This window comes from Buceros rhinoceros, unplaced genomic scaffold, assembly GCF_000710305.1.
Source record: "Buceros rhinoceros silvestris isolate BGI_N320 unplaced genomic scaffold, ASM71030v1 scaffold28184, whole genome shotgun sequence".
In the NCBI taxonomy this organism is placed as follows: domain Eukaryota; kingdom Metazoa; phylum Chordata; class Aves; order Bucerotiformes; family Bucerotidae; genus Buceros; species Buceros rhinoceros.
Genome location: NW_010406961.1, coordinates 1 through 17,802, shown reverse-complemented (window position 1 = coordinate 17,802; position 17,802 = coordinate 1). Strand labels below are relative to the sequence as shown.

General features: G+C 35.5%; 1 protein-coding gene across 1 annotated transcript in view; it reads right to left on the bottom strand.

Moving 5' to 3' along the window:
* The window catches only part of LOC104491847 (neurobeachin), a gene marked incomplete at both ends in the record, with an annotated part of 20,247 nt that extends 3,435 nt beyond the window's left edge, over positions 1–16,812 (bottom strand). Inside the window, 8 exons of the mRNA XM_010134322.1 lie at positions 11–104; positions 1,175–1,355; positions 3,769–3,777; positions 10,349–10,502; positions 11,998–12,215; positions 14,878–15,897; positions 16,166–16,358; positions 16,689–16,812. Of these exons, the coding sequence (XP_010132624.1) occupies positions 11–104; positions 1,175–1,355; positions 3,769–3,777; positions 10,349–10,502; positions 11,998–12,215; positions 14,878–15,897; positions 16,166–16,358; positions 16,689–16,812 (1,993 nt within the window). The remainder of the gene's footprint in view (positions 1–10; positions 105–1,174; positions 1,356–3,768; positions 3,778–10,348; positions 10,503–11,997; positions 12,216–14,877; positions 15,898–16,165; positions 16,359–16,688) is intronic.
* Between the last annotated feature and the right edge of the window lie 990 nt (positions 16,813–17,802).

The following is a 17,802-nucleotide window of genomic DNA, read 5'->3' as shown; positions in this document are numbered from 1 at the left end:
CGTAAGAGCGTCTTGAGTTTTACTGCTGATTAATGATGTCTTGTTCACTCTCTCTCTCTGTCTTTGCCGACATTCTAAGCAGTTTCTCACAGCCACACAACAAACTGAAATTATGAAAATGCTACAAATTACAATATTTCCCTATTATTGTATACTGAACACCAAGTAACAGTCTGTACATCTAGCTTGATCGTTGTCCAAATAGTAAGTTCAAGATAGTTCTCACATTAGAGACTCTATTGGTACTAAGAAAGCATTATGGTGACTCATTAATTTCATTCTTTAGTTGAACAACTAAATGTTTTCTAGAACTGCTATATCACTATATTAAAATTTGAAAGGTATTAGTCCTTGAACTGGAGCTCTTACATGTTATTGATCAGTTATCAACACTTAAAATCTGAAAGTACATATGTACGGCTAGAATTGGAAAAAAATAGTAGGCAGTAATTTAGAATTTGATGAAAATTCATCATTGAGAAGCAGTATAATTCTCAATGACCTAGTAAGTGGTATGAATAATAACAGACAAAATCTGAGTACAAAATTATTCATCATTTGAGAGATTTTAAAAAATGTACTTGGGATGTAACATTAGCAAAACAGCACCATGCCAGATGACATCAAAATTTAATGTTCACAAGCATAAAGCAATATAGTTTGCATAGAATAGTTTGAACTACCCATAAATTTTTAAATTCCCTAAATTAATTCTAACAGTATATAGCAAATAGTAAAAAATGTTGCAGACTGTTGCAACATATACTAAGGTCTACAGAGACTGTACATGCATCCCATGCTTTTAATCTTATATAGCCTATAAGCAGTCTTTCAGATACATGGAGACTTGGATAAGGAAACCTGCAACATGCAGGTAGCCAAGCAATTTTGAGGAAAGAAAAAAAATTCTCCATTTACTCGTATTCAATATTTTTACTCCCCCAAAATATATACAACTTGAAATACATAATAAAGAACAATTTCAGACTTATCATTTTAACTTATTCTTGTGCCTAAATTGAATCAACCTTAAAACTGTATGAAATCAATAATAAATGGGATTTTATCACATCATAGCCAGTACAAGTACTTTCCTACACATATCACCATTTGATCCATCCGCAGCTCATTGATCTGTAAGTAATTATTTAATATATTCTGTCTGCTGACTTACCAAGCCGTAGGCACTGTCGCATTAGACCTCCAGAAGACATGTTTTTTTCAGCTTCAATCTCACTAAAATTTAGAGAACTGGCAAATACCAGTACATCAACCATTGCCATCAGACGGCTGAGAAAAGTTACTGCTGTCTCTGCTGACATTCCTTGTGTCACTTCAATGTTTTCCAATTCGGTCTTTAAAAGGAGATAATTGAATTAAACAGTTTGAACACAAGTAAAATATAAAGATAGCACATACACGTACAAATCTAAATTGTTATGCTTAATAAAAATACACTGAAAAGTTATTTAAAAATCTGTTACTATTACCGTTAACATAATAAACTGTGAGTGAAACTCAAAGCAAGACAGCACGAAGAGTGAGAAAATTATTTAAATTTACATGCTGTAACAGACAAGAAAAGGTCTGATACAAATGAGCAGGTTATTAGTAATTAGAGAGTGGCCAGATCGTAAAACAATTCTTGTTATGTAAGGGTGCAACCTACTCTTTACATTCTTCCACAGGCTGAACAAACTGACAGGTAACATATGATGGTAATTACTGTCTATAAAGCTTTCATGTTCCTTTGTCAGGAGAGGAGTGGAGCAGAGAAAACAGTTTTGCCTTTTTCTCATGAATTAACTCTCCCTGCTTATACTATGTAGGAACGTGACAGAGTCCACTTCTCCTGGAGACCAGAAGCGAGTACATTTACTCACTCACAGCAGGAACAGGGGGAAAGCAAAAACCTGACAAGCTATATGGTGCGCAGCTTGCCTTTCCCAGAGAACAGCCATTTCTTTCCTAATGTAGGGTTGGGACTCTCCTTAACGGAATCCACAGAAAAATACTGAATGAGGTCAGTATTTTTGAAATCTAAAAGGGGCTCATGTTTTTCTCTGAAAAGACACTTAGATGTTGAGAGTCATGTTTTCAAATGCATTCAGGTGTCTCAGTGGTGCAGATGAATGAGGAAACATTACATTTAACGGAAAAAATAAATACCTTTTAAAGTACTTTTACCCTGGAACCAGGCTTAATTGAAAAAGGGATTTAGTACTTCATTGTGTCCACATTTATATGCCTAAATATGATTTTTAAAACTGTTTACAGATGGCTGATTCTTTTTGATTGTCCACAAGATTTTGGCTTGCCGGGCTTTTCTGAACATGGATTTCAATCCCTTTGAAAATGTGTCTTTCATTGTATTTCTTTATTTTTGTTCATTTGCTTAGAAGTATCTATAAAAAATTTCAAAATATATATTTTGCTGTTAAGGCCCTTTCCTTCCAAAGAAAAAGAAATATGGAAGACTTAAAAATCCTTTATTTCCATACTTCAAAAAAAGTATCCTCATTCATGAGTCACTTTTTAGAATATTTTACATCCAAAATTATAAAAGCACAAACTGTGCCAAACACTATTAAGGAAACAACTGGTTTGAATGATGGAGGATATAATGTGGCATGTGTCACCACAATGATAGATAGCACTTTGTATAATTTCTCTTAAGGATGTAACATGAATGACTTGGGAAGGCCTGTCATCTGTCTGATCTGCCCAAGAATATCAGAAGAACGGTAAAATGACAACCCTCAGAAGAATGATTTTCAGCCTGTCTCCTTTAGCCAGGTCTCCCCTGCTTAGGGTGTGCTGTGCTCCTACATGTCAGAAAAAAAAAAGTTGCCGTTTTTTTATAACAGACTGGAACATCATTTTTGAAAGCACTCATCCAAAGAAAACATATTTGCAAAAATCTATAGCCATAACACTCTGCTCGAAAAAGTCATAGATGGTTACAGAAACTTGAACTTTGAACTCATGCTTGAAATAACATGAGGCTTGCTAGCAGCCAATTGACTGCCTGCTGTTGATTTTTCTCAAGCTTCACCTGTATTTCATCAATCATAGTCTTAAATCTTATCAGAGTATCTAATGCCTCTTTTTTTGCAGGTTATGTAATAAATCCATTTTGTACAACACTTCAGCGTATTTTACTAAGTTTTTTTTTAAAAAAATCTCTTCATTTTACAAAACTCCCTAAAATTCTGTTAGATAGAAGGAAAAAAAAAAAGAAAAAAAAAAAAGATTGACACTCCTTTTGCAGCAAAACTTACCATCATTCTACCTATTAAATATAGCACATTGATATTCTCATAACATTTAAAATAAGCTCCACTATTGATCAAGCTCCCTTAGGTATTAGCAACATTTTAGATAGGCATAGCTCAAAAAGTCTAAAAATTGAACCGATCACCATTTCATGACTACTCGGCAGACGTTAAGAGCAGTGAAAGATCTCCCATAAAATTAACAGGTTCAGGGCCTATTGTCTATTGACAACCACATTTATAACTTAAATTAGCTCTCAGACCTGCCTACATTCGGCAAAGTAGCTAACAGTAAGCATCATCTTTGACAATGCATTAGGTTAGTCAAGGGAAATATGTTAGAAGTTAACGATTACACCAAATATATTCCTATTTACATCCTAATACATGATATAGGAAAATAATAATAATAACAAAGCCAAAATATTAAATGATCAAAATTAAGGTATTTTCAAAAATGCAAAAAACTGAAACTTACAGCAGCAATACTAACCTTAGAACCCTGGACATGCAACAGACAAAACAGACAACAGATCACAACAATAAAAGAAAAAGAAAATTATTTAAGTTAACTAAAAATACAATGTAAAATTGAAACAAATTAGTATCCTGGAATTTTACATTTGTTTAATTTATAATTAGAAAAGCAAAACATTTCAGCTCAGCATGAACATTTGAAAATAAAGATTTCTAAGAGATAGCTATGCCCAAGGAAAACTGTAAATCTTGTATTATTATGGAGTTAATGTAAATGCTGATTCTTCCTAACCAATGTACATCTTCTATATGGCACATAGAGCAATTTTGTGAACCAATGTAAGCCAAAGTAATGCTTTCACTGATTCTATAGAAATAAAACAAGCACTTTACAACAAGCCATTCCACTGAAATGTAATAAAGTGGTTAACCCTTGTATGAGGAGGCAAATACGTTTCAAATGCTTTGACAAAACAAATATAAATCACAAGAATCAAACTGGTTTTCATGCATAATGCTTCTTCCTTTGAAGCAACACGAGATCTCTCATTATATATATTTGGGTGTGGTTTCTTCAACATAAACCAATATCATACTAGACATTTGAATGCTTTTGAATCACAGAAAAACAAAAAATTTACCAAGCCCCTAGGACTGTGTTAGTCTTCAAATTCCAATGTTCACAATTAAACGTTGTGTTAAATTTTTATGTCTTAATTTTAGGTGGAAGCACTTTTTCCTCTTACCACAATAGACTAGGAATTAATCCTTAAGTTTACACTAGTTATGTGTTAAAAAGAGAAAAAAACCCTGGATTTTCTAGAGTATGTCAGTAGTTTTGTCATTTAAATTGTAGAAAACCACGATCTAACAGAAAGAAAAACATGCTGAAGCAAACTGCTTTCTTTCCTTTTGGAACAGAAAAGACCATGTTCAACCAGTTTTGAAATGTGCTTTCCTCTTTTGTAGCTGCATGCACCTTGAGAATCAACCTGAGGTTATTAGCTGATAACCTGAGGTTATTAGCTGATAATTTTTACGTCAGTCTGGCACTTTGGTTCTCAGAATTGTTACAGATCACACAGTACCTGTGGCATCACAGGCGTCATGAACATGATAATGCTAACACTATAAACAAGACATACAGAAAAAATCTCCTCTTGGCTTTTAATCCACAGACCCAGTAAGACTGTCTTTAAATATTTGAGTTTTGTAGACAGCTGTTCACATAATACCAGCAGTCCTCAGATCACAATTTGAGAGCTGCTGTTTTAAATGCTGAAAGCAAGAATTAGAATTATACATTTCATGGAATAAGTGGAACACCAAACTAATTGCAAGGGGTCTAGAAATTTAGTCTCAATTGTCACATATATTTCAACTCCTCAGATTTCTTTTGCCTTACTCAATAATGTCCTCAAGTCCTTGTCACAGCTGCCATCCTTGTAGTAAACAATGATTATTTCAAATTCCTAGACTGTACACAAAGCGTTTTATCTGGCAACCAGCTGCTGTTAATGGAAAGCATCTTCTGCAAACATTTTTCCTTAAAGCTCCCCAAACATGCTTCTTTCACACTTATACACCATCTTAAAAATATCTTTGTTATAGCTGTAATTACAAAAAAACAACCACCCCACAAACCTCAAAGACCTCCCCAACAGAAAGGGGAAAAAAAAAATCAGTATTTTATATTTTATGACTTTCCTATAATAAGGGCAGAGTTATCTAACATCTTGCTTATTAAGTCGTGGATATCAGAATCAACAGTGGAACATATTCCATCTTATAGTGTAAACCAACAAAATTGGTTTGGTTTTGGTTGTTTTTTTTTTTTTTTGGTTCATATTTCCTTCAATTTCAAATTGTTTCATATATGCAAGTGACAACCCTTTAATTTGAAGCATTTGAAGCAAGACTTTGTACCAACCCTGAGACAGGGGTGGTAAAAACTGAAATCAAGGGAAATATTAAAACATGCGGGAATAGATTACTGTGAATTACACTAAACTTTCCCCTGTATTCCACACATATGACCTTCACTGTCCTCTTGAGTCACTCACAGATTTGTGCTTTGTATTCACAGATAGTGCATTTTTCCTCTTCTTCTTCCTACTCAATTTTAAAGGCTCCCGTTCACAGATCATCCTATTCTGGCTTAAAAAAAAGCAAGGCAAAAGGCAGATTTCTATTACAGGAGTTCAGTATTGAGGAAATTCCATAACGAAGACTGCCTATTCTACAGCAGGCATGGGATCATGAAGTAATCTTCCACCCAGCCCAGAAGAATTGCCATTTCACTCCAAATCCTAACTGTGCAAAGGAAAAAGTGTTACTGAAAAGGAAAATCGCTCAAACTTTCATCTTTTTAAAGAGACTGTGACAGTACCGCTTTTTCAGAAAGGAAGGGAACCCATCACGGAATCTGTTGCACACAAGGAAAAAACACTGTGCTTTTCCTCCACTATTCTGAAAGTAATTTTGCTAAATTAATCTCTTGGTTCTTTTCTCCATATAGCCTAAACTAATTCAAGCATCTAATATCCAGCATGGGTTTTACTAATAACATAAATGCCTTAACTAAAATGAGAGACAATGGGTCACATGCAGGAAGATCTAACTCTGTAGCAGATTGTTGAAAAGAGTTTTGTAACAGACATTTAGGATTGTTACAGAATGAGCAGCTCAGGATGAGGCCTTGCTTGAACTCAGACTCACACACTAAAGTCAAGGAATTGTGGATAGGTAGGACTGTGAGATTAATAAAGGAATTATGTATTTCTGTCTGTCATCTTCTCCATTAGAAAACAAGTTACCTTGTAAAAAGAGGTTGGTTTCAGCTCCAAGTTAACAATCACTGCAGTCAATGGACCCTACAGGGATCTGGCTGACCAGCCACTAAATGTCTACATCAGAGACAGCAGAATAATTTATTTCTATTGAGTGGATCTCCATTGGTTAGAAATCTAGTTCACATAAGTACTTCAAGAGGATACCTAAACTTATCTTAATCTCCTTCTGAATTCCACCCTGTTTTATCACCCTGAAGTAAAAGGGTGGAATGACCTTTACTGTCTGTTCTATAGCCTTTTCACTCTTGTATTTCATTTTTCCAGACCAAAAAGTAAACTAATTTTTAGAAGTAGATGTAATATGTGTCCTATGTCACAAATGCAACACACTAGGAAGAAATAAGTAAGAACTACTACTTTACAATTTCAATACGGGCCCAAAACTGGGAATATATGAGTCATCCTTCATGAAGAGGGAAAAAGGAGGAAATGAAGCAAAACAAGCTCATATTTGCCGATAAACTGAATAGTCATATTCTACAAGATCTCAAAAATGGGAGGGTTTTGACAACCTGGAAAAGCTCCACAGAATATAGATATGGATGATCAGAGGCTTCCAAAGGCAGAGAGACTAAACATGATAAAGACTATGGATTCAAACAGGCACATCAAGAGATCTGACTCAAGCCCTCAAAGTCATAAATGATATGGAAATGAATAAAGATGTGATTAACTACTCCTTTCATCGCATAAACCGTAAGGCACATAGTGACTTTAAGCAGGCTTAAAAAAACAAAGACAAGAAGTGCTTTAAAGGTAATATAAATACCTCATTAGACTTTTAGCCTCCATAATATCCTATAGCTTTGAGTCTAAGTAGCTTCAAAAAAGATTAGCTAAAAAGTCTAGAAGGATAAATTCCTCAGTCATTAAACATGACAACCCGGACATTCTCTCTAGCTGTTAAAATCCTAAATGCTGAAACAAACTATCATTACAGCAATCAATATGGCTTGCTCAGACTTTATTTTTATGTTAGCTGCAAACAGTCACTGTTGGAGGCAGAATGTTAAACCAGACGAGTGCTTAGGCTGATCCAGTAAGACATGACATGTGAAGAATTTGCTTTTGTAAGAGTAGTGCTTGACTGGACTTCTAATACCATGCCCAGTTTAAATTAGAGAATCACAAAATCACACACAATCACAGAAAAGTTGAGATTGGAAGGGATTAATGAGATACAAAATTTTGCAATGCTGTATATCTTGTGGAAAAAAAACATTCATTAATGTAATTAACTACAAGACAGCAGATTCCCTTTGAAAAACAAGAAACACTTTTTCACTGTGAGAGTGACTGAGTACTGGTACACGTTGCCCAGGGAGGTGGTGGAGTCTCCATGCTCAGAGATACTCAAAAGCCATCTGAACACAGTCCTGGGCAACTGGCTTTAGCTGGCCCTGCTTGAGCAGGAAAGATGGACCAGACAACCTTGAGAGGACCCTTTCAGCCTCAACTATTCTGTGATTCTGTGATTCTTTGAATCGGTGAGGAATAAAGCATATTGGCTCTTCCCTCCCTTGAAAATTACTCCGTCACAGAAGGTGTCACTAAAAGGCCTGCTGTAAGTGTTTTTATGAAGTGGAGATGTCACATAAATCTTCCAGTTCCATATGTCTTCTCTCTTCCAATTAGCAGTTCTTCTTAGAAGGAGGAAAGTGAGATGAGTCTTTTGCAACTGATTGTAAGCACAGGACTACTTTGACCTTTCAAGACTGATAAGAAATACATCCTAACCAGCAGCCCATCCCTTTCTCCACAGCAGTTCAAGGATATAAGTCTGAGAATCAGTACAAAACTTTTCATTCATCATATGATGGATATTCAGAAGTAGCCTAATGCTCAACAGGACATCTGGTCCCTTTATAACTGTGATCCAGAGCAATACTGAGGAAGAGCACCTTCTCTAAGAAGGAGGAAGGATATGCTGGGCTCTTTGTATCTGTTACAATGACGAATAAATCCACTATCCTGCTAATTTTAAGGACAAGCATGATGGAACAGGAATGAAGTTGAAAGGGAGGGAAGCAGCATTGTGCTAGGTGGAAGTGATTATGAAAGCATCATCTAGACAGTTACGGTTATTTCCAGGCGAAGGCAATCTGTTATTTTTTTCAATTATTTCTTCCTACCCTCCCTGTAGATCTAGGACAAAATCAATCTCTTTTTTTTTTTTTTTATTTCACAGAGTAGGATTAATTCAGTTTGAATCCAGCTACTGAACATTTAGTGAATTAGTTTATTTCGCATTTTTATTTTATTATCCTAAACAAATGGCAAAATTGAGCAGTTAAGCAATACATGTAGTCCCCACGTAGTAGAGAAATGCATACATAATAGAAAAATTTGAAACTTTTTTTTTATCAATGCATGAAAATCACTGTTGTTGTTGTAAGGAAGAATAAACCATGTTTTAAATTAATGTGCGCTTATATAAAAGATGGCAAAGAAAACATACTTCATTTTCAAATGATGCCTAAAAGGTTTGTTTTAAAAAATATCTCCCAATGTCCTTTTATCTAAAGACTGGTAGTACAGCCCGCATCTCAAGACGGCTTGGTGTGCACTCTCATACTTGACAATACTTACAATGTAAAATCTTTTATTCAGCGACCTTGATGTCATTCTTGTGACTATGGACAACCAAAGTCTTTCCTGAGAGTCTTGCACTTTTGCTTATAGCAAATATTTTCCCAGTTAACACAGTGAAAATAGTAAAGACACAGCATTTTACCATTAACTGCCTGTTTGAAAGTCATATTACTGTTTAGCCAATTGCTCATCCATACATTCATACCTTTCAAATAGAGCCTGCAAAATGGTTTTTTTTCTAGCTAACTAGAAGTAATAGTAGAGGCAAAATAAAGTAATCTCAGATATGTAATGGTTAGAACAAAGAATTAAGCTTTTACTGCCAAACTACATTAGTAGCTTCCAGTTCCTACTAACCACATTACTTCAGAGGAGCCTCTTTGTCCCTTCTGAACCTCATTTTCTCCGCTTTCAAAGACCAACATTAACAGCAGATGCTTATGGGACACTCAAGATAAAATCTTAAGTATGAAAGAAAGAGTTACAGATATTACACGCACAGAAAAGGTGTCACATTCAAATATTGCAATTACTATTGCCCATAATGCAATATTTAGAAAATTTTTCTCCCTTTTCAATGAAGCATTCTGTTAGGCTATTCTGCCTGCCTGAGCTGTGATCACCTAAGGACTTGCAACTTACTAAGAACATTGGAGAGGATAAAATTGTCAGCCTATTTCAATACAAGATTAAAATAAACAGGAAATGAAGGTCAAGACATAATGAAGGAAGAAGTAAAAAGAGTAGTCAGGGGATGACTTTTGGTATCATTTGGCATGCAAACAAATGGCAGCCATGCAAACCAAATTCATGAATATCAATGACTAGCCATCACAAAGCATGTAATTTTGTTACAGTAATCATGATTTGTAACCATGATCCTAATGGTCTTCCTTTCCAAATGAAATAGTAAACATCTATGAAACAGGACTCTTACTTAGTACTACTTCTCTAATAAAATTAGCATTTCAAATGAAAAATATTACAAACACTTTGTATATGAAAGCTAACAGTTTTGATTATAAATTTAATTCTTTTTAAGGAATTAGCAGAGAGAGGACAGGAGTCTCTAAATAAGTAGTCAGCTGCATAGTGGTTGTATTATTAACAACAATCTCTAATCTGACCACTAGGTGGAAATATTGTACTTACAGTTGGGGATGTGGCTGCTGACAGCAACGGTAAAATTCCTCCACAAGCAATAATAATGTTGTCTACCATCTGGGAAATGAGGTGTATTGTGTTGTGTACAAAAATAATATTTTCATTGCTATTGACAAAGTCCATCACAGACTTTGTGGAGTGACTGCAAGAACAGAAGAAAGGATGGATTAAAAAGAAACAGTTAAAATAAAAGTTTAGATAAATTTAATCTTTGCTACCAGACCATGAAAGTTTATTTGACATAAAGGCCAAATCTGGTTTACAAAGCTTTGCATGTAAATTGTCTAAAAATATGAACAGGACTAGTCTAACGAACAAATTGATTGCTATCTCTTTTCACACCAGGATTAGTTTCAGATACCCAGCTGAGATCAATGGCTCATAACCTTTTATTCCCATCAGCCAGTACCTCACTTTACAGGCAGTTCTGCTGAAAGCAGCAGGATTGTTTCTTCAGCGTGAAAGTTATTATTTAAAAGTTAATATTAAGAGTTCACCATACTGCACCAGTGCTGTTTGATAACACCCATAATAACACCAGCTAGTGTTTTAAAGGAGAAGCTTGATAATATGGTGATACCTTGATCTAATATTAACTTCATTAACTAATATTAAATTTTGCAATAGCAATAGATTTGCAAGCCACAGATGCTGGTAAGATTAGCTGAAATCTCAGCAGCTCCTAATTGGTGAGAAATTGTCCCATGAAACCCCCTCAAAATATAGAACACTATGTGAAAATACTGAGGAATACTCAGTCTACAAGTACCTTATTTTCCAAAACAACATTATTGCCAGCCAGCAAACAAAAATTATTGGTTCAACTGAAAATATACAAACTGAACAGTAATCTCCAAGCATTACCTGAACACAAATCCCTCTTGCATATTTGACCAAAACAAATTATCAAAAATGTCTATTTCCTAGTGACTATCACTGAAGCGTTCACCAAACTGGAAATTAAATGCAATAGAAGTTGGTCATTGGATATAATTATGTTCAAGTTTTCTGAAAATGAACAATTTGTCCTGGAAATTAGATTAAATAGTGTCTATTATACGCAACGGCTCTAATAACAACAAGTTACTGAGTGTCTGTGTTAAAGTGTACAAAAACCCTAGGAAATCACATTGCTGTCACAAAATATAATGTAACCATATAACCACCAAGACAAACCACAACCAGAAGCTGGTACACAACTAAAAAACCCCCCAAAACCCCCCCAAAATTGTCAACTAGAGAGTGATTCCTTAGAAAATGTTGTAGGAAAGAGGTTTTATTTATAAGGCTGGCAGGTAGAGAAGCTCTCTTTAAATTGATCACTTGAAGAAAATGGCCATTAGTCAAGACACAAGTCTCCTCATGTCTGAAAGAAAAGCAGCAGATCTAATGCTAAAGACAAGCTGAACGAGCAGCTCAGTTTAGTTCGGTATGTGTATGTTAAGAAAACAGAAATTGCTACCTGTGAAATAGAGTGGTTATAGGCTGGGAAAGTGTGAAAAGATACAGAAGGGCACTTCAGCTAACACCATCTCTTTCCCCTCCCACTATCCCAGTAACATCCCCTCTACAACCATCTAATTTTTCCTTGTTGATGGAAGCACACATCAGGAGCTAAAGAAGAAACAACCACTTACCTTCTCCAAACATGTACATCTGTTTCTAGTGCAAAAAGCAAGTCTGTCAGGAGCCGCTGGTGCATGGGAGACCATTTAAACTCTGGAATACGAAACATAGTTGTGCGTGGACCTGGACTAAACTGTCGTCGTTGCTCTTCTGTCATTGGCATTCCTCGAAATCCCAAGTCAACACGTAAATCCCGATCTTGCTGGGTGACAGATCGACCCTGTACTGCCTACATCAACAAGAAGTTTAAAAATCATGTTAACTTTTTGTAGTGTGTTCTTGAATTTGAGAAAGGATGGGCTAAAATTGGACTCAAACACAAACTACGGGAGATATTGATATTCCAGGGCAAGCGTCATCCTTTAGTAAAGGAGCTGCTCCAATTCCAATTAATCATCACTGAGGGGCTACGGCTGACTTACCTTCCTTTCAGCTATTCACCAATGTTTTACAGTCAGCTTCTTCACTTGTATTACAGAAAAGATCAAATGCAGCATGTACAAGGTCAGCAGGGACAAAGCTTTGTTTATAAGAAACAACTACTCTTTTGTGCTGATAACACAATATTCTTTGAATATTTGACTGAAAACATGGACAAACTACACTGTGATGACTTCAAGGAATCAGTGTACTTCTAGGCACCTCCTCATTTTCCAAACCCAATGTATTTATCTGGTCTTTTTAGCAGGATCATTACAGAATCAAGTCAAGTCTCCCAAATCCCATTTAACCAAATTTGTTACAGTTTGTTAATTGGTTAACAGTTTTATGGATCCTCAGGATAGTCTTTAGATTCTCCCAACAGGTGGTAGATACGAATTTCATTCCCTTTTGGTACCTACATAGTCATCACTGTTTCCACTTGTTGATTAAAGAAAAAAGAGATATGTTGGAGAATGCTGTGAAGGAAAAAGTAGTGAAGACAAGTGTTTTGACTGAATTTTAGGCAAATATTCATAACAACGAAATTACTTATAACGTGTAACATCTCTGAAAGGAAAAAATAGAAAGTCTGATCCTTGAAATTATTTTAAAGTGTCTTTAGGTTAGCTTAAAACTGGCAAAATGTACTTGCTTTGCTCACATTCATTTCTTGATTTCAGCACACTGTTTTAAATCTGGACATTTTAAAGGAAAAAGACATTTTCAAATTATTTGTGCTAGCAGTGTAAAAATGGATATGGCACTGGAGTGGAGCTGAAGAGGTTCTTAGATCTTTAGCCTGACTTTGATCTTCTCTAGCCAGTATTGTGAGAGCAGGGCAGGTTTCCTTCATCCAATTTGACCTATTGGCATCAAAATTGGTACTGTTGCTTTCATTTCCTATCTCTTTCTTAATCGATTCTTTCCTTTTTTTCTTAGATGTACCTAAGATTTGAATTTTTTGCATGAATCTTCTGCTTTCAATTCTATTTTCAGTCTTGCCTAAGTGGGACCATAGGAAACTGTTAATTTATTTTCTTCAATATTTGATCTACTATTGATAAAGGCATTAATGCTTTCTAGAAATAAGCAGGAGTACCCATCTCCACTTTGCTGTGAAATTTGTTGCGTCCTTCCAGTCCATTTGAACAAAAGACAGCTTACTTGTTATCGATAAAGTTTGGAGCTGATTGTAGATCTGTTCTTGGAGAATTTGAGGTTAACAACTCCATTCACATACCACTTGTACTCTTTGGGGTACAACTACCGGTATTTGTCACATCTGCAGCAATAATGGTATTGCAACTGTACCATAACAGGAGAGCTCTTATCTAGCCAATAATACTGTGTTTGCAAGAATAGGCTTTGGTGTGCATTGCATAAACCACCATGAAACCCATCTATCTACACTTGGGCAGCCAGTCTTTAAGTAATTTTCACTGTTTTCAGTGGTCTCAAAGAGTTCAAACCTAATGTGGCAGTTGCCACACACGCTGCATTCAAAACTCCAACCTCTGCCTCCGCTGTAGACATGTTAAAATTTACACTGGTCTTTACTCTGAGAACAATAATGCTTGATTTTGGTTTAATTTAACACGTATCTACTTTTTTTTTTAATTAAGGTTAGCCTAATTTAAACATAAGAGATTTAATGACGGGCAGTTTACAGTTCACAGCGTTTTTTTAAACACCCAAAGAAGAGATCAGAAGTTTAAAAAGGTAGATTTAAAAGTTCAAAGTGATTCTGTATTTTGCTGTGTATATACAGTAAAAATTCTTTCAAAGAGTAGTCTTGTGCCTTCACCTTCCCATTTTCAGAATGCTATGGCTCTCACAAAACCATTTAATTCCTCAGAATTTTTCGGAGAGAGACCTAGACAGGAAAGGATCTCCAAGAAGAAAGTAGATACTTCTTTTAGAAATCATCTCTGGTCTGGAAATCAAGTCACAGTTCTTACTCTATTATCCCTAAATTATTCCTTTTCTTGTTTTAGGATCAAATATGAAGAATACTTATGCCAGCATTCCCGTACAGGAATAAAGACAGTATACTAAAGTGCTGTAAGGCTACACTCTGAGAAAGGTACAGCAAGAGTAAAAAAAGCTTCAGTGTGTATCTCTTAGTAAGATGCAGATATTTCTAATCTTAAGACATACAAACAAGAAAGTCTAAAGCAGAATTCTAAGAGTATCAATTAATCTGTTCAGATTAAAGGATTCTCTTAGCTAAGTTTTTAAATCTAAAGCATTCACAATTGCAATACATATTTACTATGCATACATGAAAGACTTTGCCATCCTTTCACGTTACAGCATTTTCAAAGGAAATAGGCTTGGAGGATGGTCACCTTTCATATAATTAAAGAAATATAACTCAAACATCTCTCAGATGTAATTATTATTAATTTATCTAGCAGCAGCTAACAGTGATTGCATCACACACAAGCACTACAACACTTGAAACTTACCTGGGTTGTGGTAGTTGTCTGGATCTTCCGTATCTCCTTTCCTGCTTCCTTACCATCATCAGATCTTTCAGTATCTGATATTATACTTCCTGCATCAACACTAGGTACAGTTTTGCTACCAGCAGACTCTGGCTCAAGAGTTGTGGCAGTCACTTCAGCATATTCTAATCCTTTAGATGATGAAGCCAACTCCCTCTCAGAAATGCTACTCATTCCATCTGAAGTTGTATGAATCTTGAACTCCTTATCCTCTATTATACTTGAAGCACATGTTATATCTACACTACCTGTCATATGTGCAAGCAATCCCAAGTCATCATTTACACCAAGATGCATCTGTGTCTCTTGCACATTTGGAATAGAAATGTGATTACTTGAAAGTTCGGGTAGAAGTTTCTCCTCTTGACTAGGTATTTTATCAAAGAGAAATGAGGTACTGTTAGTAGAAGGTTCATCTTTCTCATCAGCCAGAGTTATTAATGGACCATTGTCCTTTTCTTCATTCTTCTTAATAATACCCACACTTCCATGAACGTTGTTTTGGAGCTTCTCAACAGCAGCACTATACACATTATCTAGGAGAGATTCAACTTCCACAAGTGCACCATTTTCCCCAGTTACCAGTGTCTCTGGTGACAAATCCATATCATCAAGTTTTACTTCAGTAGCTTCTACTTTTTCAGCTTTTATATCAACTAAAAGGTCATGAACTTCCACATGCACTCCTCCTCCTGGTCTCTCAGCACTTCCAAGCACATCATCTGACACCTTTGTAGCCATAAGCAAGTCCCTTGTATCTGTACTGACAGGGTAATCTGTTTCACTTTCTGGACTTTGACTTTGTGAGAGGTCTTCTATCTCTCGAATTTCCATTCCACCTTTTGCTCCAGTTGTCTGAGAGGAAAGACCTGAGATAGTGCTCACATTCCCCTTCTTCCCCTTTTTTATGTTTTCTTCCTCTTGCCTTTGATACTCTTCATACATTTTGGCTAGATACTCCTTATGAGCCTCATATGTGACCTTAAAAAGAAAACAATAGAATATGTGGAAGAATGCATGCTACAAAAACTTGGACAAATACTAACACGAAACTTAACAATGTATTACATAAAGCTTAGAAATTATTTCACAGTAAAGGACCTAGAACGATGACCAAAAAATGCCATTTCCACATGTATGGAGACAGCCACCAGATGGCACTAAGTCACTTTACATCTTACTATATTCCTAGTCCCTTTGGGGGAGTTTAAAACAGTACTAAAGAACTCACCCACAAGCCATTTCTTACCTTGGAATGAGCTATAGAAAGAGTATCCACCCACACTCTCCAGCCTCCCCATTCATATTTTATTGCATGATACAAGAGAATACGGAAAATGTTGTAAACCATCTCAGTGATCTTCTGCTCTTCAGAGTTCTTAGGGTTAATGTATCCCAGAGAAAACATCCAGTCCTGCCACACTGAACACTGAAGTAAACATCTAAAGTGAAATAATTAGGTCAAAATATATCCAAACAAACCTTCTTTATTTTAACATTATGATGGCTAAAATGTGAGTAATATCTCATCTGAACATCAATCCAAAGGTAGAAAGAAATTTTAAAATACTCCAGGATGAATAAAGATTTAAAGCACACTCTAAATAGAAGAACCCAGTATTAGTTGCTGAACTAAAAAGTTATGACAAACCTATTTCATTTATTTTTTTATATATTCCATTTAATATATAGTATAAAACTCTACACAAAGTATAACAGATTGCTATTACCCACAAATCAAGTACAAGAAAACACTATTTTTAGTGACATACCTTCTGTTTTCACGGCTATTACTAAAGAGTTTTATCATATCGGATAAGAACAAACGTCGAACTTCCATCAGTTCTGCACTTGGTGTGGAGTTTTTTAACAGCGTTGCCACCACCTTAAGAATCACTTTGAAAAAATAAATTAGTTACATAACACATTTTAACAACTTAAAAAAAAAGTTACTGACAGCAGTTAATTTAAGTACTAACTGAAACCCATATGTATTTGAGATACACTAATGAATTGTTCTTGCTTCCTGAACCATACTGCTCCAAAAAACCCCACAACTCTAGGCCATACATTGATCACACAAACATAGTATATTGTCCTTACTTGGATTCTGAATTTTCACTGTAGAATCTGGCTCTGGATGTGGTTTATGAACAACTTGAGTGCATACTTGTTCTGTCAAAATCTAAAACAGAATATTAAGTTCCTTTTACCATATTTAATTAAAAGCTATAGCATTTATTTCATTTCTTTCATTCATTTTTAGATCTGTTAGGAACATTTACCATGGCCACACTGTAACTTCATATAACATATTTGGTAAAAAATTTTTATCCTTGAAGAATGGAAACAAGCAATTCCTCTGTGCAAGGATCAAGATTTTCATGTTTGTACAGTGGCTGGTTAACTATCTTTTTAGTTAGCTAACTAAATATACAATACTGGCGCTTCAAAAGATATTTCATTCATATTCCTCATGGTAATATATTCATAGATAAAAAAATCTTTCATGAGCACTGTACAGCAGAAGTTACTCTCAAACATTCCATCCATAACCCAAACCCAGTAATTCTTAAGAGAAGGTTTGGCTTTTTTCTATCTAGGAAAGATGAACAGTCACAGAGAGCATTCCGTAAGAATAATTCTGGGACTTCACATAACAAGCAAGATGGACCATTCTCCTGTTTCATGAATTGTACCCGACAAACTAGTTAATTTGTGTCAAGGCAAAACCACAGACCTTTCACACTGGGATGCCTGTAAATGATTCTATGTACACAACTTCCTGTGTGGTCAAACCACACAAGGTAAGCTTAGATATGTGCAAATAAAAAAGAAGTTGATGTCTGAGTAAGCCATTGGGGTGGTGGGGGTGGGTGGGGTGTG